General features: G+C 35.2%; 1 protein-coding gene across 1 annotated transcript; it reads left to right on the top strand.

Moving 5' to 3' along the window:
- Positions 1 to 13253: 13253 nt before the first annotated feature.
- LOC133818056 (uncharacterized) lies at positions 13254 to 18054 on the top strand. Its single transcript, XM_062250743.1, has 3 exons — positions 13254 to 14729; positions 14833 to 15756; positions 15958 to 18054. Exons 1-3 carry the CDS (start codon positions 13254 to 13256, stop codon positions 18052 to 18054), a joined length of 4497 nt encoding a protein of 1498 aa, XP_062106727.1.
- The last annotated feature ends 1128 nt before the right edge of the window (positions 18055 to 19182 follow it).

Here is a 19182-nt window from a genome sequence, read left to right as displayed (position 1 = left end):
CGGGGAAGTGCCTTGCATGGCCTTCAAATATTGCACCTTTGTCGTCGTGGACTGCTCCTCGGCATATAACGCCATCTTGGGGCGTACAACCTTGGTAGAATTTGGAGCATCCACTTCAATTTGCCACCTGTGCATGAAGTTCCCCATGGAAGCAGGGATCAGCGCAGTCCATGGAGACCAGAAAGAGGCAAGGAAGTGCTACAACATATCCCTCAGGAAACTAGTAATTGTGATCAAGGTGGCAGCCCCGAGGCATGGACCTCCCAAGGAGATGGAGGTACAGGGTGTTCAAGCCAAGGAGTCCAATGAATTGGATCCTCGGGTTCAAGAAGAAAGGGTTGACGAGCCCATGGAAGAGGCTGATGAGGTAACTCTTGATGCATCCCTCCCCGACAGAAAAACCAAGGTTGGGAAGAACCTCAAGGCGAAGGTTCGAGAAGCGCTGGTGAGATTTCTCCGAGGCAACCAAGATGTTTTTGCTGGGTTTCACTCTGACATGACACACATTGACCTGAATATCATATGCCACGCCTTGAACATCGATCCCAATGTTACTCCAATCCAGCAAAAGCATAGGACTATCGACCCAACCCGGGCACTGGATTTGTAGGCCGAGGTGGACAAGCTTCTTGCGAATGGGTTCATCTGAGAGGCTCAGTATCCAAAATGGGTATCTAATCCAGTCCTCGTGCCCAAGCCAAATGGCAACTGGAGAACCTATATAGATTTCTTCAACTTCAATAAGGCATGCCCAAAGGTTTGTTTTCCTTTACCAAAGATAGATAAGATGGTTGAAGCCACCTATGGATATGAACTCTTGTCCTTCATGATCGCGTACTCGGGGTACAACTAGATTTCCATGCATGTTGCGGACCAAGAGCACACCAGCTTCCAAACTGACAACTGAGTGTACTACTATAAAGTGATGCCCTTTGAGCTCAAGAATGTTGGTTCCATCTATCAGAGGCTGGTGAATCGTATGTTCGAAAAACATTTAGGTTGGAACATGGAGCTTTATGTGGATGAAATGCTGGTCAAAGACAGAACGGCCCCCGATCACGTGAAAGACCTGACAAAAGTGTTCTCGGTACTCTACAGCTTCAGAATGAAGTTGAACCCCCAAAAGTGCACCTTTGTATTCGCCTTTGGGAAGTTCTCGGGTTTCATTGTCAGAGCCCGATGAATAGAGGCAAACCCTAAGAAGATTAAGGCTTTGGTCGATATGCCATCCCCCTGTAAGCATAAATATGTGCAGAGTCTCATCAGGAGGATAACAGCCCTAAGCCGCTTTGTCTCCCAGGCAACTGACAAGTGCATAACGTTCTTCAACATACTCCGAGGGGGTCAGAGGTTCGAATGGAAGGAGTGCGAACATGCATCCAACAGTTAAAGGTGCACATGGCCAACCCATTGATCCTCTCGAAGCCCATAAATGGAGAACCCCTCCTCCCCTATATATGTTGTGTTGGATAGCACCATCAGTGCCGCCTTCCTGTGCAAATAAGGTCGGGTCCAGCACCACGTGTGCTAACCAAGCTTCATCTTCGAAAGCTGGAAACAAGAGGAAAGGTGGACAAAACAACAACCCCAAGCCTGCAAAGGATGCAAAGACGAGTGCACAACCATATGAACAGACGCCTAAGGGGAAGAACAAGAAAAATAAGAAAGGTAAAGATAAGTGTTTTCACTGCAAAGAGAAGGGGCACTAGAAACGAGATTGCCCGAAGTTTCTAGCAGCGAAAAACAAAGGCAATTATTATAGTTCATTTATCATAAAAACATGTGCTTTAGAGAATGATAAATCCGTTTGGATTACTGATTCTGGATCTACCAACCATGTTTGTAACTCTTTACAGCTTCTTAAATCGTGGGAGGAAGTGGACAAAGGCAACTTAAAGCATAGAGTTGGGAACAAAGCGTTTGTTAAGGTCCAAGATAGAGGAATAGCTCGTCTGAAGTTCGGAAATAAATACTTAATTTTAAAAGATGTATTTTTATTCCGGATTTTAGTAGAAATTTAATTTCAGTTTCCATGTTGCAATTAGAATAATTTGTTATGACTTTCACAAGCTCTAATATATCTATTTCCTTTAATGGATCACAATTGTGTATTGCATGTTTGGAAAACGAGCTTTATATTTTGCGACCTAACGAACCACTCGCTCTTAACAATGATTTATTCAAAGTAGCTAAACCTTGGACCAATAAACGTCAAAAGACCGATAACGATATTATGACGTATTTATGGCACTTGAGACTAGGTCACATTGGCTATGATAGGATTCAAAGACTTACAAAGGATGAGCCTTTGAGGGAACTCACCTTAGGTGAATTACCTGTCTGTGAATCTTGTCTAGAAGGCAAACTGACTAAGCGTCCATTCTCTGCAAAGGGTAATTGGGCCAAAGAACCACTTCCACTTGTGCATTCAGGTGTTTGTGGACCTTTGAATGTACAAGCCAGGGGTGGTTTTGAGTATTTCGTCACTTTTATTGACGATTACTCTAGATACTCATGTCTATACCAAATGCATAGGAAATCAGAAACATTTTCAAAGTTTTAGGAATTCCTAGCAATGGCTCAGAACCAATTAGGTAAAATGTTAAAGATCTTGCAATCTGATAGGGGTGGAGAATTTTTGGATATACAGCTCCAAGATCATTTAACTGAACTTGGGATTTTATCACAACTTACTACCCCAGGTACTCCGCAACAAAATGGTGTAGTGGAATGCCGGAATAGAACTTTATTGGAAATGGTTAGATGCATGCTTATTTACACAACTCTACCAACTTCGTTCTGGGGACATGCAATTGAAACTGCGAACGACATTCTCAATGTCGTGCCATCTAAATCAATCCCCAAAACACCTTTAGAATGCTGGAACGGTCGTGAACCTAGTTTACGCCATTATAGAATATGGGGGTGTCCCGCTCACGTCCAGAGGAAAAAGGAGGGAAAGCTAGAACTGCGAACTGAAGTTTGCATATTTGTTGGCTATCCTAAAGGTACTCGGGGTGGACTTTTCTATAGTCATTCAAAAAAGAACGTGTTTACTTCTACGAATGCTACTTTTATGGAAAATGACTATGTTCAAAACTTCAAACCTCGTAGCAAAGTAGTTTTAGAGGAGATGGTTAAAGGATTGAATCCAACCAATGTTCCATAGTCATCAACGTGAGTTGATGATGAAATTCCCACTCTTCATGTCCAATTGACGCAAGTCGATTTAAATGAAGAAAGTATCACTATTCATGAGCAAACAGTCATGGAGCCTCGTCGTAGTGGGAGAATTTCTAGGAACCTAGTTCGCTATGGTTTGGATGGTGAAACCAATATGGTTGTTGGTGATACTAGTGATGATGATACGTTGTTTTTCAAACAGGAAATGGCTAACCCTGAAAAGGAACTATGGCTCGAAGCCATGAAACAAGAAATTGAGTCCATGTACTCAAATTCCGTCTGGGATCTTGTGGAAGCATCTAGTGACTTTAGGGCCATTGGGTACAAGTGGATCTAAAAGAAGAAACAAGGTGTTGATGGAAATATTAAGACTTATAAAGCTCAATTAGTGGCAAAGGGTTATACCCAAAGAGAAGGCGTGGACTATGAGGAAACTTTTACTCTTGTAGCCATGCTCAAGTCCATTCACATCCTCTGATCCATAGCGGCCGCTCTCGACTATGAGATCTGGAAAATGGACGTCAAGACAACTTTTCTTAATGGAAAGCTTGACAGAGTCATTTATATGGATCAGCCAGAAGGATTTAAAGTAGCTGGACAAGAAGGAAAAGTTGGCAAGCTGAATAGGTCCATTTATGGACTTAAGCAAGCTTCTCGTTCTTAGAATCTTAGGTTTGATGAAATAATCAAAAACTATGGCTTTGAACAAAATATTGATGAGCCCTATGTTTACCAACTGAAGGCAAATCAAATAGTGGTATTCCTGGTTCTTTATGTAGATGATATCTTACTCATTGGAAACAATGTTAAGAAATTATTTGAAGTGAAGAATTGGCTGAGCACTCAATTCCAGATGAAGGATTTGGGTGAAGCAAGTTATGTTCTAGGTATCCAGATCATCAGGGATAGAAAGAACAAACTTTTAGCTCTATCTCAAGCAACTTACATTGATAAAGTGCTTGAACGTTTCTCAATGACAAATTCCAAGAAAGGACATTTACCGTCCCACCATGGAATTCATCTTTCAAAGAAGTAGCCTCCCTAGACTCCTAAAGAGGAAGATGCAATGTAAAAAGTTCCTTATGTATCTGCAGTTGGAAGTCTGATGTATGCCATGTTGTGTACTAGACCAGATATTTGCTATGCAGTGAGAGTAGTGAGCAGGTATCAGTCAAACCCAGGACCGGAACATTGGATAGCAGTTAAGCATATCCTGAAGTATTTAAGGCGGACTAGGGATTATATGTTAGTATACAAGGGTGGTGTTCTGAACCCTATAGGCTACACCGATTTAGATTTTCAGACTGATGTCGATGACATGAAGTCTACTTCTGGAATGGTGTTTACTCTTGGGGGTGGAGCTGTGATATGGAGAAGAGTAAAGCAGTCTGCAATCTCAGATTCCACCATGGAGGCTGAGTACATAGCCGCGCCAGAAGTAGCTAAGGAAATAGTCTGGCTAAAGAAGTTCTATTCGGATCTTGGTGTTATTCCAAAAAGGGATAAACCGCTTGTGCTGGTTTGTGACAATACATGAGCGATAGCCAACTCAAAAGAACCTCATAGTCATTAGAGGAGTAAGCATATAGGAAGGAACTATCACATTATTCAAAAATATGTGGTCAGGGGAGATGTGAAGGTTATGAAGATTGCAACTGAAGACAATGTTGCACATCCGTTTACAAAGACACTACTAGAAGCTACATTTGATAAGTATATCAAGGAAATTGGATTAGTAGAATTAAGGCATTATTTTCAATTAGTGCAAGTGGGAGTTTGTTGGGGTTTTATGCCCTAATTAAAACCCAATTTCTTTGTAATCTCATCTTATTATCAATAAAAGAATAGAAGTCATTTTTTTGACTTGGTTAATCACTTTGGTCACATGTTTTATTTTCACGATTATTTGTTTAATATAAACTTCTATTAAATCCCGAGCATATAGCTAATCGTATTTATAGTGACGTGATCACAGTGGAATATAAATATGATTATATGTTCAAAATAATTTAGTCCTAAGATTAGTCAGTGCACATGATTTACACTGACTTGCCAATCTACGATATGATCTACTTACAGATTGTGGTGTTATGTTTTTTCCAGAACATTAGCAAAGTAGATAAGATTAGATGTATTTGTTACATCAGACATGACCGATATTGACAGTTGATAAGATAAGTAAACATACTGTTATTATCTATTCTAGTCATATCATATAGTTGACCATAGGTCAATTCAATCTCAATTCTGAGTGGTTAGTATTCGAACTGATTGTATTATTTGAGTTCTTTGACTTGTTCATTACCAGCTTACCCTACGGACTAGCCCATACTTACATCTTGTGAACTCGGTAGTATAATTGAGTGGGAGTGTTAATCATAGATATGAACATCTATAGCTTCTGATGAAGAAGTGAAATGATGTTTTCCTTTTACTTTGGTTCAAGGTGCTAAATGATAGAGATCTTATTTCAGTAATTAAATTAGTTTACTAAAATATCATTTACAAGGAACTAAGTGTTTTAAGGATAAAATACAATGAAGGGTAAAATGGTATTTTAGTCCCATCTCATTGTAGGCCGTCTATAGAAGATTGAGCGACAATTATTGTTGTAACAATGGATAATTAATAGCGTATCTATATTTATTATAAAACGTTCTATGAATTCAAGAGTGCAATTCATAGTCTTTAGTGGAGTTACGAGGAATTAATAAGTTAGTAAATTTATTTGTTAGATTTATGATAACTTATTGGAGTTTGATTTCATAGGCCAATGGTCCCCATTGTAACTTGGATAAAATCATCTAGATAGTCTCAATTAATTGGTTTAATTATCAAAGTTGACCGAGTCAATTTTGGATAGTTTCATAGAGTTATGTAATTTTGAGAAGAAAAGAGAAATTATGGCAGATTTATTAATTAAGATAAATTGGTATCTAAATTAATAAATAATTTTAAATCAAGGTTCAAATTATAAATAATTAATTTGATAAATGATTTAAATAATTAAATCAATAGAAAATAATACAGGCCTTGATTTTAAGTCCATTGGGCTTATAATCAAATGAGAAATATCACGGGCCTAAAGCCCATGATAATTTCGACCTAGGGCTGTTAATTTGCTATTATTTTATTGATTTTTTAATTAAATTAAATGGCCTAATTGAGTCTATAAAAATGAGTGCTAAGTGAGAGAAGTAAAAAAACCAGAAGTCACAAGTCATTCCAGTCTAGGTTATTTTCTCTTATCACAAGTCCTTTTCTAAGCCTCTTTGTTATTTTCTCTTCTTCTCTGTATCTATCTCATGTGTTGAGAATTGCCCACTCTAGTCTAGGTGATTCTAAGGATACTTTGGAAGACTGTGAAGATTATAGAAGATCGGTTCAGTTTCATGGTAATACTCTACGACAGAAAGGATACAAGGGTTAGAGAAACTGAAGGAAGGACTCATTCATTCCACTGTGTATACTGTAAGTATTCTTATCATTGTTTCTCTTTGAATTTAATTTTAGAAACATGTTCTAGGTTATCTCATATTAATTTGTTTAATATTAGATCTACATGAAAATAAATAAAGATCCTGTATGAGTTATCCAACACTAAGCATATCCAAATACTAAGAGAAGTTGATAAAGACTCGGGATACTAAGATCCGAGCACAAAATGTGGACAGGTTGAGGTTTTAGACTCTTGTGGTGTTACGTTACATTGGGTGGCATGAAAACCCAGCTAAACTAATGAGGGGGTCGTCAGTGAATGACAGGTCCATGTCCCTATTGCTTTGCCACGCACAAACAGGTTTTCATTGTTGGAAATAGTGCCCTTAAAGCAATTGTAGTTGAAAAATGTTTTGAATGAAATAAATAAATGAATTGAATTATTATTATATATATAGACTATGTTTGATATTATGTTGATAATATTAAGTAAGTATTAGAAAATTGCAAAGTTCATCTATGTGGTCTTAATCTCATATTGGTATGAGAGGATTGAGATTGAGATAATGAACTTAAAATAGTTCGCAGTAAATAAAGTTATGGAATCTTTAGATTAATTACTGCTTGTACAGTATACTAGTATTATGAATGCAAGTGACCTAGATCCGGGTCACTAGTGCAGTAGGACACTTTAGTGAATGTACTTTATATATAGTGATATATAGAAATGGACCAGATGTGATTTATTAATACTTGTTTAAACACCGTTTTGTGGTATTAATCAAATCCTATACACGATGATCTTAATCCTGAGGTTACTATGAACTCCTATATATGTCATATGATCCTTTGATTCATGTGTTAAGGTTTATCAGAATGATTAGGCTAAGAACAATTGTTTTGGGGACTCAATGATATATATGGTTGGGGACATAGTTTAACATATATGTAATCTATACCTTCTTATAGATTGAATAATGGTTCCTGATTGGGTTGACTTTTGGAACTGAAAAGGTTATGAGCGCTCACGTCGCAAACTTGTTGTGACACAACCTTCACTAGTAAAGTCAATGGTACACTAGGAACTAGATATAGTTAAAAGGGTAAAATGCCAATTTTATTCCCTTTTAAATATGAACCATTAATAGCGGATTAACGTTGTATTTAATGATTATATCAATGAACACTTTATTCTTTAATAAAATACTCTGTAAATATATGTCTATAATTATCAAGAGTTCAATCTCATAGTTATAGTGGAGCAATCATGAGATTAATAAATATGATTATTTAATCAAAGAGCTTTGATTAATAATCTAATATTTATTGGATCTTGATATTATAGGTCCATTGGATCCGAGAGTGGCTCTAACAACACCATATCAATGTAATAGTTGATACAAGGGTAAAACTGTAATTTGGAAATTTGAGAAGAATTTTATTCTTTGGGTCAAATATACAATTATATGATAATTGAGGTTGAATAATTAATTTAGAATTAATTATTGAATTTTGAAAATATATTTATTTATTTAAATATAGAATTTTCAAAAAATATATAAAATAAATAAAGTAATTTTTGAAATTAATTATTTCATTTAAGTGGGAGAAAATAAAAATAGTAAGTCAAAATAGTTTTGATTTATTGATTTTTAAAAGATGATGATAATGATGATCATTAATTTGAATTTTGAATTATGGTTGTGATATTTTCCTTAAAAAGATAATACTATATTTTGTGGGAATGAATTATTTAAATAAATACATAAATAAATAAAAACAAATAGGAAAAATGCAATATTCCTTGAAAGGAAATAGTGCTACACGCATGACATAGTCCAAGGACTGTGCCATGTGTGTATATGATGCTGATAAAGTATCAATATTGTTTTTATTTTATTTATTTATTTAATTAATAATTTGAAAATAGAATTTTTCAAATTTGGTGAGTTAGATATTACCTAAATCAATTCCTATCATCATTATGATTGTATTATTATTATTTTTATGAATAATAATGTAATATATAATCTATATATATTATATGATAATAAGAGATAAATAGTTGTGATTCAGAAGAGTTTAAGAAAGTTGCCATACAAGAAATTCTCATATTCTTCTCTTATTATTCCAACCTTTCTCAAGCCATAATCCAAGTGCTCATGTGTTGAGATAAACTTGTGATTTCTAAATTACAAACCCTTGTTCTCTATGTGCCCACGTCTTGAGGTGTAGAGAACACTCCGGAAGATCGTGGTCTAAGTACTTAAAGTGTTGGATAGGAAGATTGTTATTTATACAAAGAGACTCAATGACACTTGATAGACTTCAAGAGATAAATATTTTTGTCCTTGAATATTTGTATACATGTGTATATGATATATAAGTATGCGTATATATATATATTGCATGATTAATGATATTGCATATTAATGGTTCCTGCATGTGTCTTGAACATATAAACTGTTTATATGAGAGGTGAAATTTTTGTTGTTGTTTATAAACTGGGCCCACCATGCCATTTTGCTGCACACTCTGATTGTTTTTCCAACAATTTGTATCATAGAGCAGGTCATTAATCCTTGCATATTATTAATTGCTATGTGGGATTATGTGCATTTTTATATTATATGTGATATATATTTGAATGGATGGATGTTTATATTGATGATGATAGATTCGTAAGGGTTGTTTATAATGATGCTTTGAGTTTAGGAAATGTTCTTAAAATTTCTAGATGAAAAATGTAAGCCATTTTTGGGGCATAGGAATTTTATAATTTTTTATTTTTCGAAATGTAAATTATAAAATTGTTGTAATTGGATTCAACGAAGTTTGACACGAAAATTGAGACAATGACACTACCATCGCTGATCGCCGTGGCACACACCCCGATGTTCTTCTCCCTTTCCCGTCCGTACACCATACGGACCCGTACGACATGACCGTACGGCATTGTCGCATCGCTGGCCATGCCGTCGGACCCCTTGCTACCATCTCTCTTGATGATATACCTAGGGTTTGTGTCATGAAAACCCTAATGTGTTGTTACCAAGATAAAGATGTTTTAATTATATAATTAATTAAAAAATTGAAATTGAATTAAAATGTTTTTAATTTGGAAATTTCTATAATTAAAATAGTTTTGATTATTTTCCTTAATTAAAAATGTTTTAATTATTCTCTTCCATAATTAAAATTATTCTTAATTTTAATTTATTAAAATAAAATTGGTTAGTTTTATTTTTGAATTAAATAACTCAAATTCAAATTGGGCCTTAGAAACTATTTTGGTGTTAAAACCCAAAGTTTAATTATCTGAAAATGTTGTTTAAAATAATTAAAAGTTGTATAATTCAAAACGGATATGGAAAATGGTGGCATTGGCTCAACAAGACTACATCTCAAGGCTCGAGATCAAGGCTTTCTTCATCAGACCTTAGCTAGTCCAGGTTACATTTTCATGTATATTTGCAAGTATTGTAATTTTTCTAGAAATACCAAAATGTTACCAACCCACTCTTATTTACTTATTATAAAAGTTTGAATATGATTAAAGTTTTTAATATTTTTCATGCATTATAACATGCCATTCATATGCCCACATAGTATGCAATTAGCATGCATTACATTCGTGTAGAAACATGCTATTAGGAACATCCTATATTTTATTATATGTTTATATATGATAATTCATATAATAATAAATTTAGTCTTAATTAGTTAAGATGGTAAATGAAAATTAAAGTTGTTTAATTTATTATTTTAATGAAAAATATTTTATTAAAATAAAAATGATATTCTTTAATTAAAGCAAAATTAAAATTAGAATTAAGGGCACAAGTTATTCATTTTTATTTTGCTTAATTGGATTAATAATTATTAGAATATCATTTAATAAAAATAACTAAATTTATTTTTACAACTAAATTAAAAAATATTGATTTTGTGAAAAACACACTTTTCCAAATTAGTGAGTGGGAGAGGGAGTTATGACAATAAGTCTCATGGTCTGCATTATTGGTTGAACACCGAGAGGCATAGGAGTCGCCTCCGTTTGCGGCCTTCCTAAGGAAAGGCTTTCGAATATTTTTATTTTATCTCAAGGTTGACTTCTCTTATGAGAATATAATTAATGATGTATTTCAAGTTTGACTTACCCTAAGACACACTCTTGAGTTAAGTCATTAATTGAAAATAATGGGCTACACTCCGAAGGTGTATCTAGGCTTTCGAGCACGACTAGTGCATCTTAACCAAACTAGCGGTAGTTCATAAGTCAAAAGAGAAATTTTTTTTTTTAAGTTTTCACTTATGAAATTGAGATTTGTCTCAAAATTAATTTGGAATTAGTCTAGCCTACCCCAAGGCTGGTCCATTAATTTATCGTGGATTAGTATATAATTTTTATCTGTTTTTATATGTTGCATTTATGCATCATGTTTACTTTTCCAAATAATATATGGTATTTATTATATGTTTTAATTCATTATATTTTATTTATTTCCAGCAACAATGGTTAATTCTCTTAATCATAATCCAGAACCTCAAAATGTGAAAGAACCAGTGAATCCTTATGACGGCTACCTAAGTACTTTTCATTTAGACTTCAACAATCTTGATGATTGGTACAGAAGCATACATATAGTTCCGAGTAAACTAAAAGTGTATGATGCAATCATTGATGTGCCTCCAAACGAGCCATCAACTTTATCTGATTATGATGATCATAAAAAATATCCGGATTGGATGAGATATGATTATTTGGCTCTTCATTGCATAGAGAAGACTACGACTGAAAATATTAAATCGAGATATGTACGCCTTAATTCTACATACGAGATATGGGAAAAGATCAAAAGAGACTCTATTGATCACTTGAGAAGTTTGCAAGAAGAAATGGTAAATATGATTTACTCATCTCCTTTTAATATATTTGAATAGTTGATTCAAATTTGTATGCCACAAACCATATTTTTTTTTTCTTGTTTTCAGGAACGTATTATTCAAGAAAAGAAAGAAATGCGGAAAAGAAACAAGAAAAATATTGTAGATTGATTTTTATTTTCAATTTTCTATTAAGTCTGTTTCTTTAAATTGGTTCTAGAATTCTTTCTAGAAACTATATTTTAGATTCCTTTATTCGATGAGTGAACCAGTTTAATATTTCTTTTAAATAATAAATTCAGTTGTTATTTTTGAAATATATTTGTTCTACCTATTTCATCAATGAGTATGAATGATAATTATGAATTATTCTTTATTGTGCAAATCATAGATTTAATAAATAAGACATATTATTCCAACAACAATTAAGTGAAACATATATGTGAATTATTTTTTAGATTGATTTATAATTAATTAAACAAAGAAAACAAATAAAAGACAATATTTTATTAGAACCATTCATTGGTTCTCTCCCTGTTTATATAGTCTATTACTTAAAGTTAACCAAAAGACCTTTCTTCAATAAAGGCTCGAAAATCACATAATCATTTCGCTAATACACAGAGATGTATGTCGAACCTTTTAATGTTCAAAGCTAAAAGAGATAATAACTAGTAAGTCAATATTGATTGACATTTAACTAAGATATGTTTACTTTTGTTGAAAGCAAAGAAAATTTCTAGAAATTTTCATGCAACATTCAAAGTAAAGTCACTTAAAGACTTGTTTGATCTGATAAAAAAGAAGTCAAAAACTCGAATTTGGAATTCAAGTAATTTGCATGTGAACTTGGAATTCAAACCCAATTCACATACAACTAGAATGCTAAGCAACATTAGTATTTTTGAAATGAAATATAATCAAATTAGATAAGATTAAATAGATAATGAGTGATCATCATCATCTTTATTATTTATATAAATTTGACACTTGTTATACTCTATACATGTATGATTGTACATCATCAAAGACTTAAAATTTGGGATTCACAAGTGGTTATGTGAATAAATTGAAAATTTTCCATGAAGTCATTTAGTTAAACAATTTAATAATCATAAAAGATTACAAAAGTATTTGTATCTCTTAAATGCTACTTTAATGAAGCATGATTGTTATAATCACTATATTTCTAGTTAACATGTACTAGAAATAATGACTATAAGTCAAGTAAGCAAGTTACTGATAATTAACAATGATAAAACCAAAGTATATCAAAAATTCTGTAAAGCTTTATTGTAGTGGGAGCGTTAATTAGTAACTACTCCGTTACAAATATAAGTTTAGTTGGATGTGTGTAACACAATCTAACTATATTTCATTTCACATACTAGTATGTAATGAAAAGTTTTAACAAAAAACAATGATTGAAACACCATGAATCTAGAAATAGAATTTGGAATTCCTATGACATCTGGATTCTTGAACATCCAACTAAAGTTTATTAAACTTCAATTTGCAACAGGATATTCAAGATGAAGAGAAGAACAGAGGAAACTATAGACTTTTCAAAGTAAGGTTAATAGACGAAGGCTATACATAGAAAGAAGAAATTTATTACTCAAATAAAAACCTTCTACTATAACCAAGCTTAAATCTGTTTACATACTATTATCCATTGCTTTATGCATGAATTATGAGATTATTATTAAAATGGATGTCTAAGTAGTCTTTTCTAAAAGGTTGACATGACAAAACCATTTGAAGATCTTGGCCAGAAAGATTCTTTTGTGATTCTTATTTTTCATGTTGATAACATTCTGATCATTACTATCCAAAGAAGGCGGAGGTTTGGTTTTTTCTCTCCCATGGCGAAGAGGAAAAAGACGAGTCTTAAGCCAGTCATTCATGATGGAGATCCAGTCGAGATATTACCTCAGGTGGCCAACGAGGTGGAGGTCGATGTGCCAGAGGTTTGTGCGGTTTCTGAGATAGCGCAAGATAGGTTGAAGGTATCTGAAGCTCCTGGGTTTGGGCATTCGCAAGGCGACGATTTAGGTCAGAAGGGTCAGAGAGATCAGGAAATCGGAGTGGAGGATGTTGATTCTGAACCAGATGTTAGATCTACATCTTATGTGAATGGGACAGATGATAATGAAAAAGGTGGAGACGATGATTTTCAATCCGAATCTCAACATCATTGGCAACAATTTAGGTCTAGTAAGCTCTCCTTCTCTGAACCGAAATTGGAATTCACTGAACCAATTTTTAGGAATGGTCAAAAGTTGGCACAAGTTGACATAGAAGAGGTTAAGATTCAGTCTGCTAACTGGTCTGCTGCTGTCATTTGCATGGTGATGGGAGCGAATCCTCCAATGACAATTTTTGAGGGCTTCATAAAGAGAGTTTGGGGCCATCTAGGGATTGCCCAAATTTCTAGAATGATTATGGGGTTAACTTTGGTGAAATTTAATGATGAAGCGACTAGAGATCATGTCTTAGAGAATGGAATCTTGCAATTCGATAGGAAACCTGTCATTGTTAGACCTTGGACAACGGATTTGAGTGCTATTAGACTGATTCGGTCGGTGCCCCTTTGGGTCCGTCTTCATGACCTGAGATTACAATATTGGGGAAGCAAGTGTCTAAGTGCGTTGGTGAGCACGGTTGGCAAACCATTGCTAGTTGATAAATTCACTAGGGAACGATCTCGGGTTCAGTTTGCGAGGGTCCTAGTGGAGATGGAAATAACAGATGACCCTCCCCGAAGTTTACAGTTTGTCAATGAATATGGTCAGATTATTGAGCAGGGGATAGAGTATGAATGGTTGCCTACTAAGTGCAAGACTTGTTCTGGTTTTGGACATTCCATGGCAGATTGTCGCAAGAGTGTTAAGCCTATGTGGGTGGAAAAAGGAGGGAGGTCTAAGGCAGATTCTACTAAAGAACAGGGAACTACTTCAGAGATTAAGAATACAGAGGAACCAACTCAGGAAGTGGGTAATAAGGAAGGAGTGGATATCTCAGTCATTGGTCTTACTGAGGTTTCTCGTCAAGAGGAGGCTAATGTGGATCAATCTAAGGAAAGGGTTATGGATGATATATGGCACACCCCTAAGCGTACTGCATCCCTAAGCAAGCAAGGATTGGGTACTACTGAGTTTTCTAAACTGGCCACGGATCAACATCACAGGACTAATAAATATGATGTGCTTCAAGAGCAGGTGCACGGTAGGAGGGTTGAATCTTCTGGAGGTTTTTTAGCTAATGGATAAGTGTTCGTGTCTGAGTTGGAATATTAGGGGTCTGAATAATGTAAATAAACAGAAGAAAGTTCAAGAAATAGTTAGAAGTAGTAAGATTGGAATTGGTGGGTTATTGGAAACAAAATTACGAGGGAATAAAGTTAGGGAGTTTATGGATACTAGATTTCCTAATTGGGAGTTCTACTCCAGTCCGATTATAGAAGGGCGATTATTAATTCTGTGGAGAAAGGGGATAGCTAGATTGACTGTGTTGGAAGACTCTCCTCAGCTTGTTCATTGTCAAGTTCAGTTGGTAGGTGACATGAGATGTTTCTGGGTTACTTTTGTTTACGGTTTCAACACTGTAGAGAAGAGAAGAAGCCTTTGGACGGATCTAACTCGTATCTCTCTTTCAGCTAAGGCTTGGATTGTGTTAGGAGACTTTAATGCTACCTTTTCTGGTGGTGATAGATCGGGGGGTAATGCAATTACTGGTAATGAGCTGGCTGATGCTATTGATTGGAAAGTTATAGCTAATGTTCAAAGTCTCAAAGCTACAGGGTCTTTTTTCACCTGGACTAATAACCAAGAAGGAACAGCCCGGATTTTTTCGAAAATTGATCATGTTTTCATTACTGAGGAGTGGTTAGACTTTTTCCCTCAGACTTTGGCTAAGTTTAGTTGGGAGGTTGTTTCAGACCACTGCTCTTGTATTGTGTCAAATATTCCAGTGGTGACTATGGGAACTAAGCTGTTTAAGTACTATAATTTCTGGGCCAACCATACTGATTTCAAGCAAGCAGTTTTAAGTAGCTGGGAGGTTCCTGTTCAAGCTACTGGTCTTAGAGCTGTTTTTGTTCAACTTGTTAGATTGAAGCACAGGCTTAAGAGGTTCAACAGGGAGTGTATTGGTGATGTGGGGTATTGCTACCAGCTAGCTTCGAAGGAATTCCAAGATGCCCAATTTCAGGCCCAAGCTAATCCTCTTGATATCAGCTTACATGAGGTGGTTAAGAGGAAGGCCTCTGAGTTCCATGTCCACGAAAAAATGTATCATAGCTTTCTTACTCAACGGAGTAAGATTAGCTAGATAAGGCAGGGAGATATGAACTCTGCGTTTTTTCATGCTTTCCTGAAGAAGCGTAAGACTGAAAATACTGTTGTTTCTTAGATAAATGATAATGGTGTTCTCATTGATGATTTTCAGTTGGTAGTTGACCATTTTGTAGAGCACTTCAAGAATCATCTAGGCTCCTCCAGATCGGCCTCTGGTGTAGTGGATCGGTGCTGTGTTGATTTGGGTCCTAAATTGTCCATTGATCAACAGCTGTCTCTTATGTCTCCTTTTTCTAACAAGGAAATAAAAAAGGCTTTTTTCAGTATTCCTAGCACCAAAACTCCTGGACCTGATGGTTTTGGATCAAGTTTTTTCAAGCTGTTTTGGAAGGAAATTGGTCATGATATATGCTCAGCTGTCAATCATGGTTTTACTTCAGGAAAATTACCTAAGGAACTTCATGAAACGACTATCTCTCTGATTCCTAAGGTGTCTAATCCGGCTAAGGCATCTGATTTCAGGCCCATTGCTTGTTGTTCAACTATCTATAAGGTCATGGCCAAATTGCTTAGTTCTCGGTTGGCCTTGGTGCTCCCTTCTCTTATTCAGTCTAACCAAGGAGCTTTTGTTCGTGGTAGGACCATTGCTCATAATATCATGATTCTTCAAGATCTTATTAAGAATTATGGTAGAGCGAATACTTCTCCCCGTTGTGCTATAAAGATAGACATAAGCAAGGCTTACGACACCGTTGATTGGTTATTTTTGGAAAACCTATTGAAGGAAGTTTGTTTTCCTATGAAGTTTATAGGTTGGGTGATGAAGTGTGTCCAAAATACTAACTACTTCTTACTGTTAAATGGCCGGGTTCAGGGAAATTTCAAGGGAAAAAGAGGATTACGGAAAGGGGATCCTATGCCTCCGCTCTTATTTGTGATCATTATGGAATACTTGACTAGAAGCATTCAGTGGGCTTCCAGATCCCCTCTTTTCCGATTTCATCCGTTGTGTAAGAGCATTAATTTAATTAATTTGTGTTTTGCCGATGACATTATTCTGTTTTGCAAAGGCAATATTGGGGCTGTTAATGTTCTTAAGTGTGCTCTTGGGGTTTTTGGTGAGGCTTCAGGGCTTCAATTAAACCTTATGAAGTCTATGATATACTTTGGAGGAGTTCCTTTAGAGGATAAAAAAGGGATTTGTCAGCTGTTGAATCTCACTGAAGGATCCTTTCCACTGCATTATCTAGGGGTCCCTCTTAGACCTACGAAGTGGAAACATTCAGACTGTGAGATCATTATTCAAAAAGTAAGAACTAAACTCTTCTCCTGGTCTAGTAAGCACCTTTCTTATGCAGGTAGACTGCTTCTTATCCAATCTGTTCAATTCGGTTTATGTAATTTTTGGATGAATGTGTTCATTCTCCCTCAGAGCATTATTAAGGAGGTCGATAAACTGTGTAGACAGTTCCTTTGGGGGGCTTCGGGGACTCGCAGTAAGCTTCATTTTGCTTCATGGCAGCAGGTGTGTCGTCCCAAGGCTTTTGGAGGCCTCGGTCTTAGAGAAGGGTCCAGCTGGAATAGAGCTTTGTTGGCTAAGTATATCTGGGCAGTCACGAATAAACATGATACTTTATGGGTCAAATGGGTGCAACACGTCTACTTGAAGGGGGCTGATTTTTGGAATTATGGGTTGAAGTTGGACACTAGTTCGTACTGGCGGAAAATTTGCCATCTCAGAAATAAGTTTAGTAAATCTGAGGTGTTGGCAGCTGGTTGTTCTGGGAAGTTTAAACCAGCCTTGCTCTATATCAGTGGTTTAAACCAGAAACTAGCAGAGTATAAAAAAACTATTTGGCATCGATCTATTCTGCCTAAGCATCGATTTATGCTTTGGATGGTGCTTAATTCTTATCTGTTAACTAGAGATAATCTCGCCAAAGTTCATATGCAATTATCTAGCTTACTGTGTCCGGTTTGTGATATTCATTTGGAGAGCCACCAGCATCTTTTTTTCGACTGCTGCCTCTCCTTAAAGGTGCTGGAGGTCATATTCACCTGGATTGGTTTCCCTGCTTGGTCCCCTTTGTACTCGGCTTGGACAGTCAACTTACATGCTGGGTTTAGTAATAGTTTTAGTCTCACTTTGAACATGATTCTAGCTGCTGTGGTTTATAGTATTTGGAGAAATAGGAATAGATGCTTACATGATGGTTATTCATTGACTGCTTATTATATAGCTAAATAAATTATTACACTAGTGAAGTATAGATTGTATTTGGTTCAAACTAGGACTGATACCCCTCTGTTTAAGCTCTTCTTGCAGATCAATTGTATGTAATATGAGGGTAGATCTGGTCTGTTAGTTGGTCTGGTTGTTAGGCTTTGGCCTGGGCTGTATTTGTCAGTTTTGTTTCAATGAAATTTTTTCCTTCTTGATCAAAAAAAAAAAAAAAAACATTCTGATCATTGGGAATGATGTAGAGAAATTATCAATAGAAAGGAAATGGTTAGCTGGACATTTATAAATATTATATTTGGAAAAGCCAAACATGTTTTATACATTCAAATCTATAGAGATTGAAAGAACAATCTTTTGGAACTGTATCAAGCGACTTATATAGATAAGAAGCTTAAATACTTTAGTTTACATAAGTCCAAGAAAGAGTATTTGCCTTCCCGGTCAGGAGGATGTATTATCTAGATAATCATGTCCATTTATTCTTTTACAAGAAAAGAAGGACATGAGACAGTATTCCTACAACTCAGTGATGGACTGTTTAATGTATCGAATGTTATGTCTTCAAATTTCCATTTGTTGAACGATGGGAATAGTCAGCAGTTGTCAATCCAATGACTGATTGAGTCATTGAATAATTACAAGGACTTAATTTTTTGAGTATCTTGATTATAATGGAGATTATATGTTTGTGTATTTAGGCAGTGACCTAAAATCCCAAAGGATGAACTGATTTTAAACCAGATAGAAATCTTCAAAGATTGATATCAGAATCAGTTTCTATAACTACGGAAGAAACACATTAATCTGGAAATGTGTTGGACATTTTAGAATTGTATGTTTCACCATAGAAGCCGAAATGTAACAGCTACTGAGCAGTTAAATAGGCGATTTGATTTAGTTGAGTTCTTTGTCATTCTGGAAAGGGTTTCAGACATGAATAAACCACTAGTATCTCATTGCGAAAGCAATGGAGATATAACTATTCTAGATTAACTGAAAAATTATGAGAGGGAAAAGCACATGAAATGAAGTATTATTTAATTCAAGACAATTTTACATACTTGATGTAACGATCTTGAAGATAGCTTCAAAACAATTTCTTAAAAAATTGTTTACGGAGATTTTGTTAGACAA

The sequence above is a fragment of the Humulus lupulus genome, chromosome 1, assembly GCF_963169125.1.
Source record: "Humulus lupulus chromosome 1, drHumLupu1.1, whole genome shotgun sequence".
NCBI classification, from domain to species: Eukaryota; Viridiplantae; Streptophyta; class Magnoliopsida; order Rosales; family Cannabaceae; genus Humulus; species Humulus lupulus.
Note: the sequence above shows the minus strand (reverse complement) of the source record. Positions and strands in the feature narration are given on the sequence as shown.

Coding starts and splice junctions, on each gene's coding strand:
- LOC133818056 (XM_062250743.1), top strand. CDS start 13,254: ATGACAAAACCATTTGAAGATCTTGGCCAGAAAGATTCTTTTGTGATT. Junction 14,730..14,832: donor ATGATGTGCTTCAAGAGCAG/GTGCACGGTAGG, acceptor GTAAATAAACAG/AAGAAAGTTCAAGAAATAGT. Junction 15,757..15,957: donor TTGATATCAGCTTACATGAG/GTGGTTAAGAGG, acceptor GATGATTTTCAG/TTGGTAGTTGACCATTTTGT.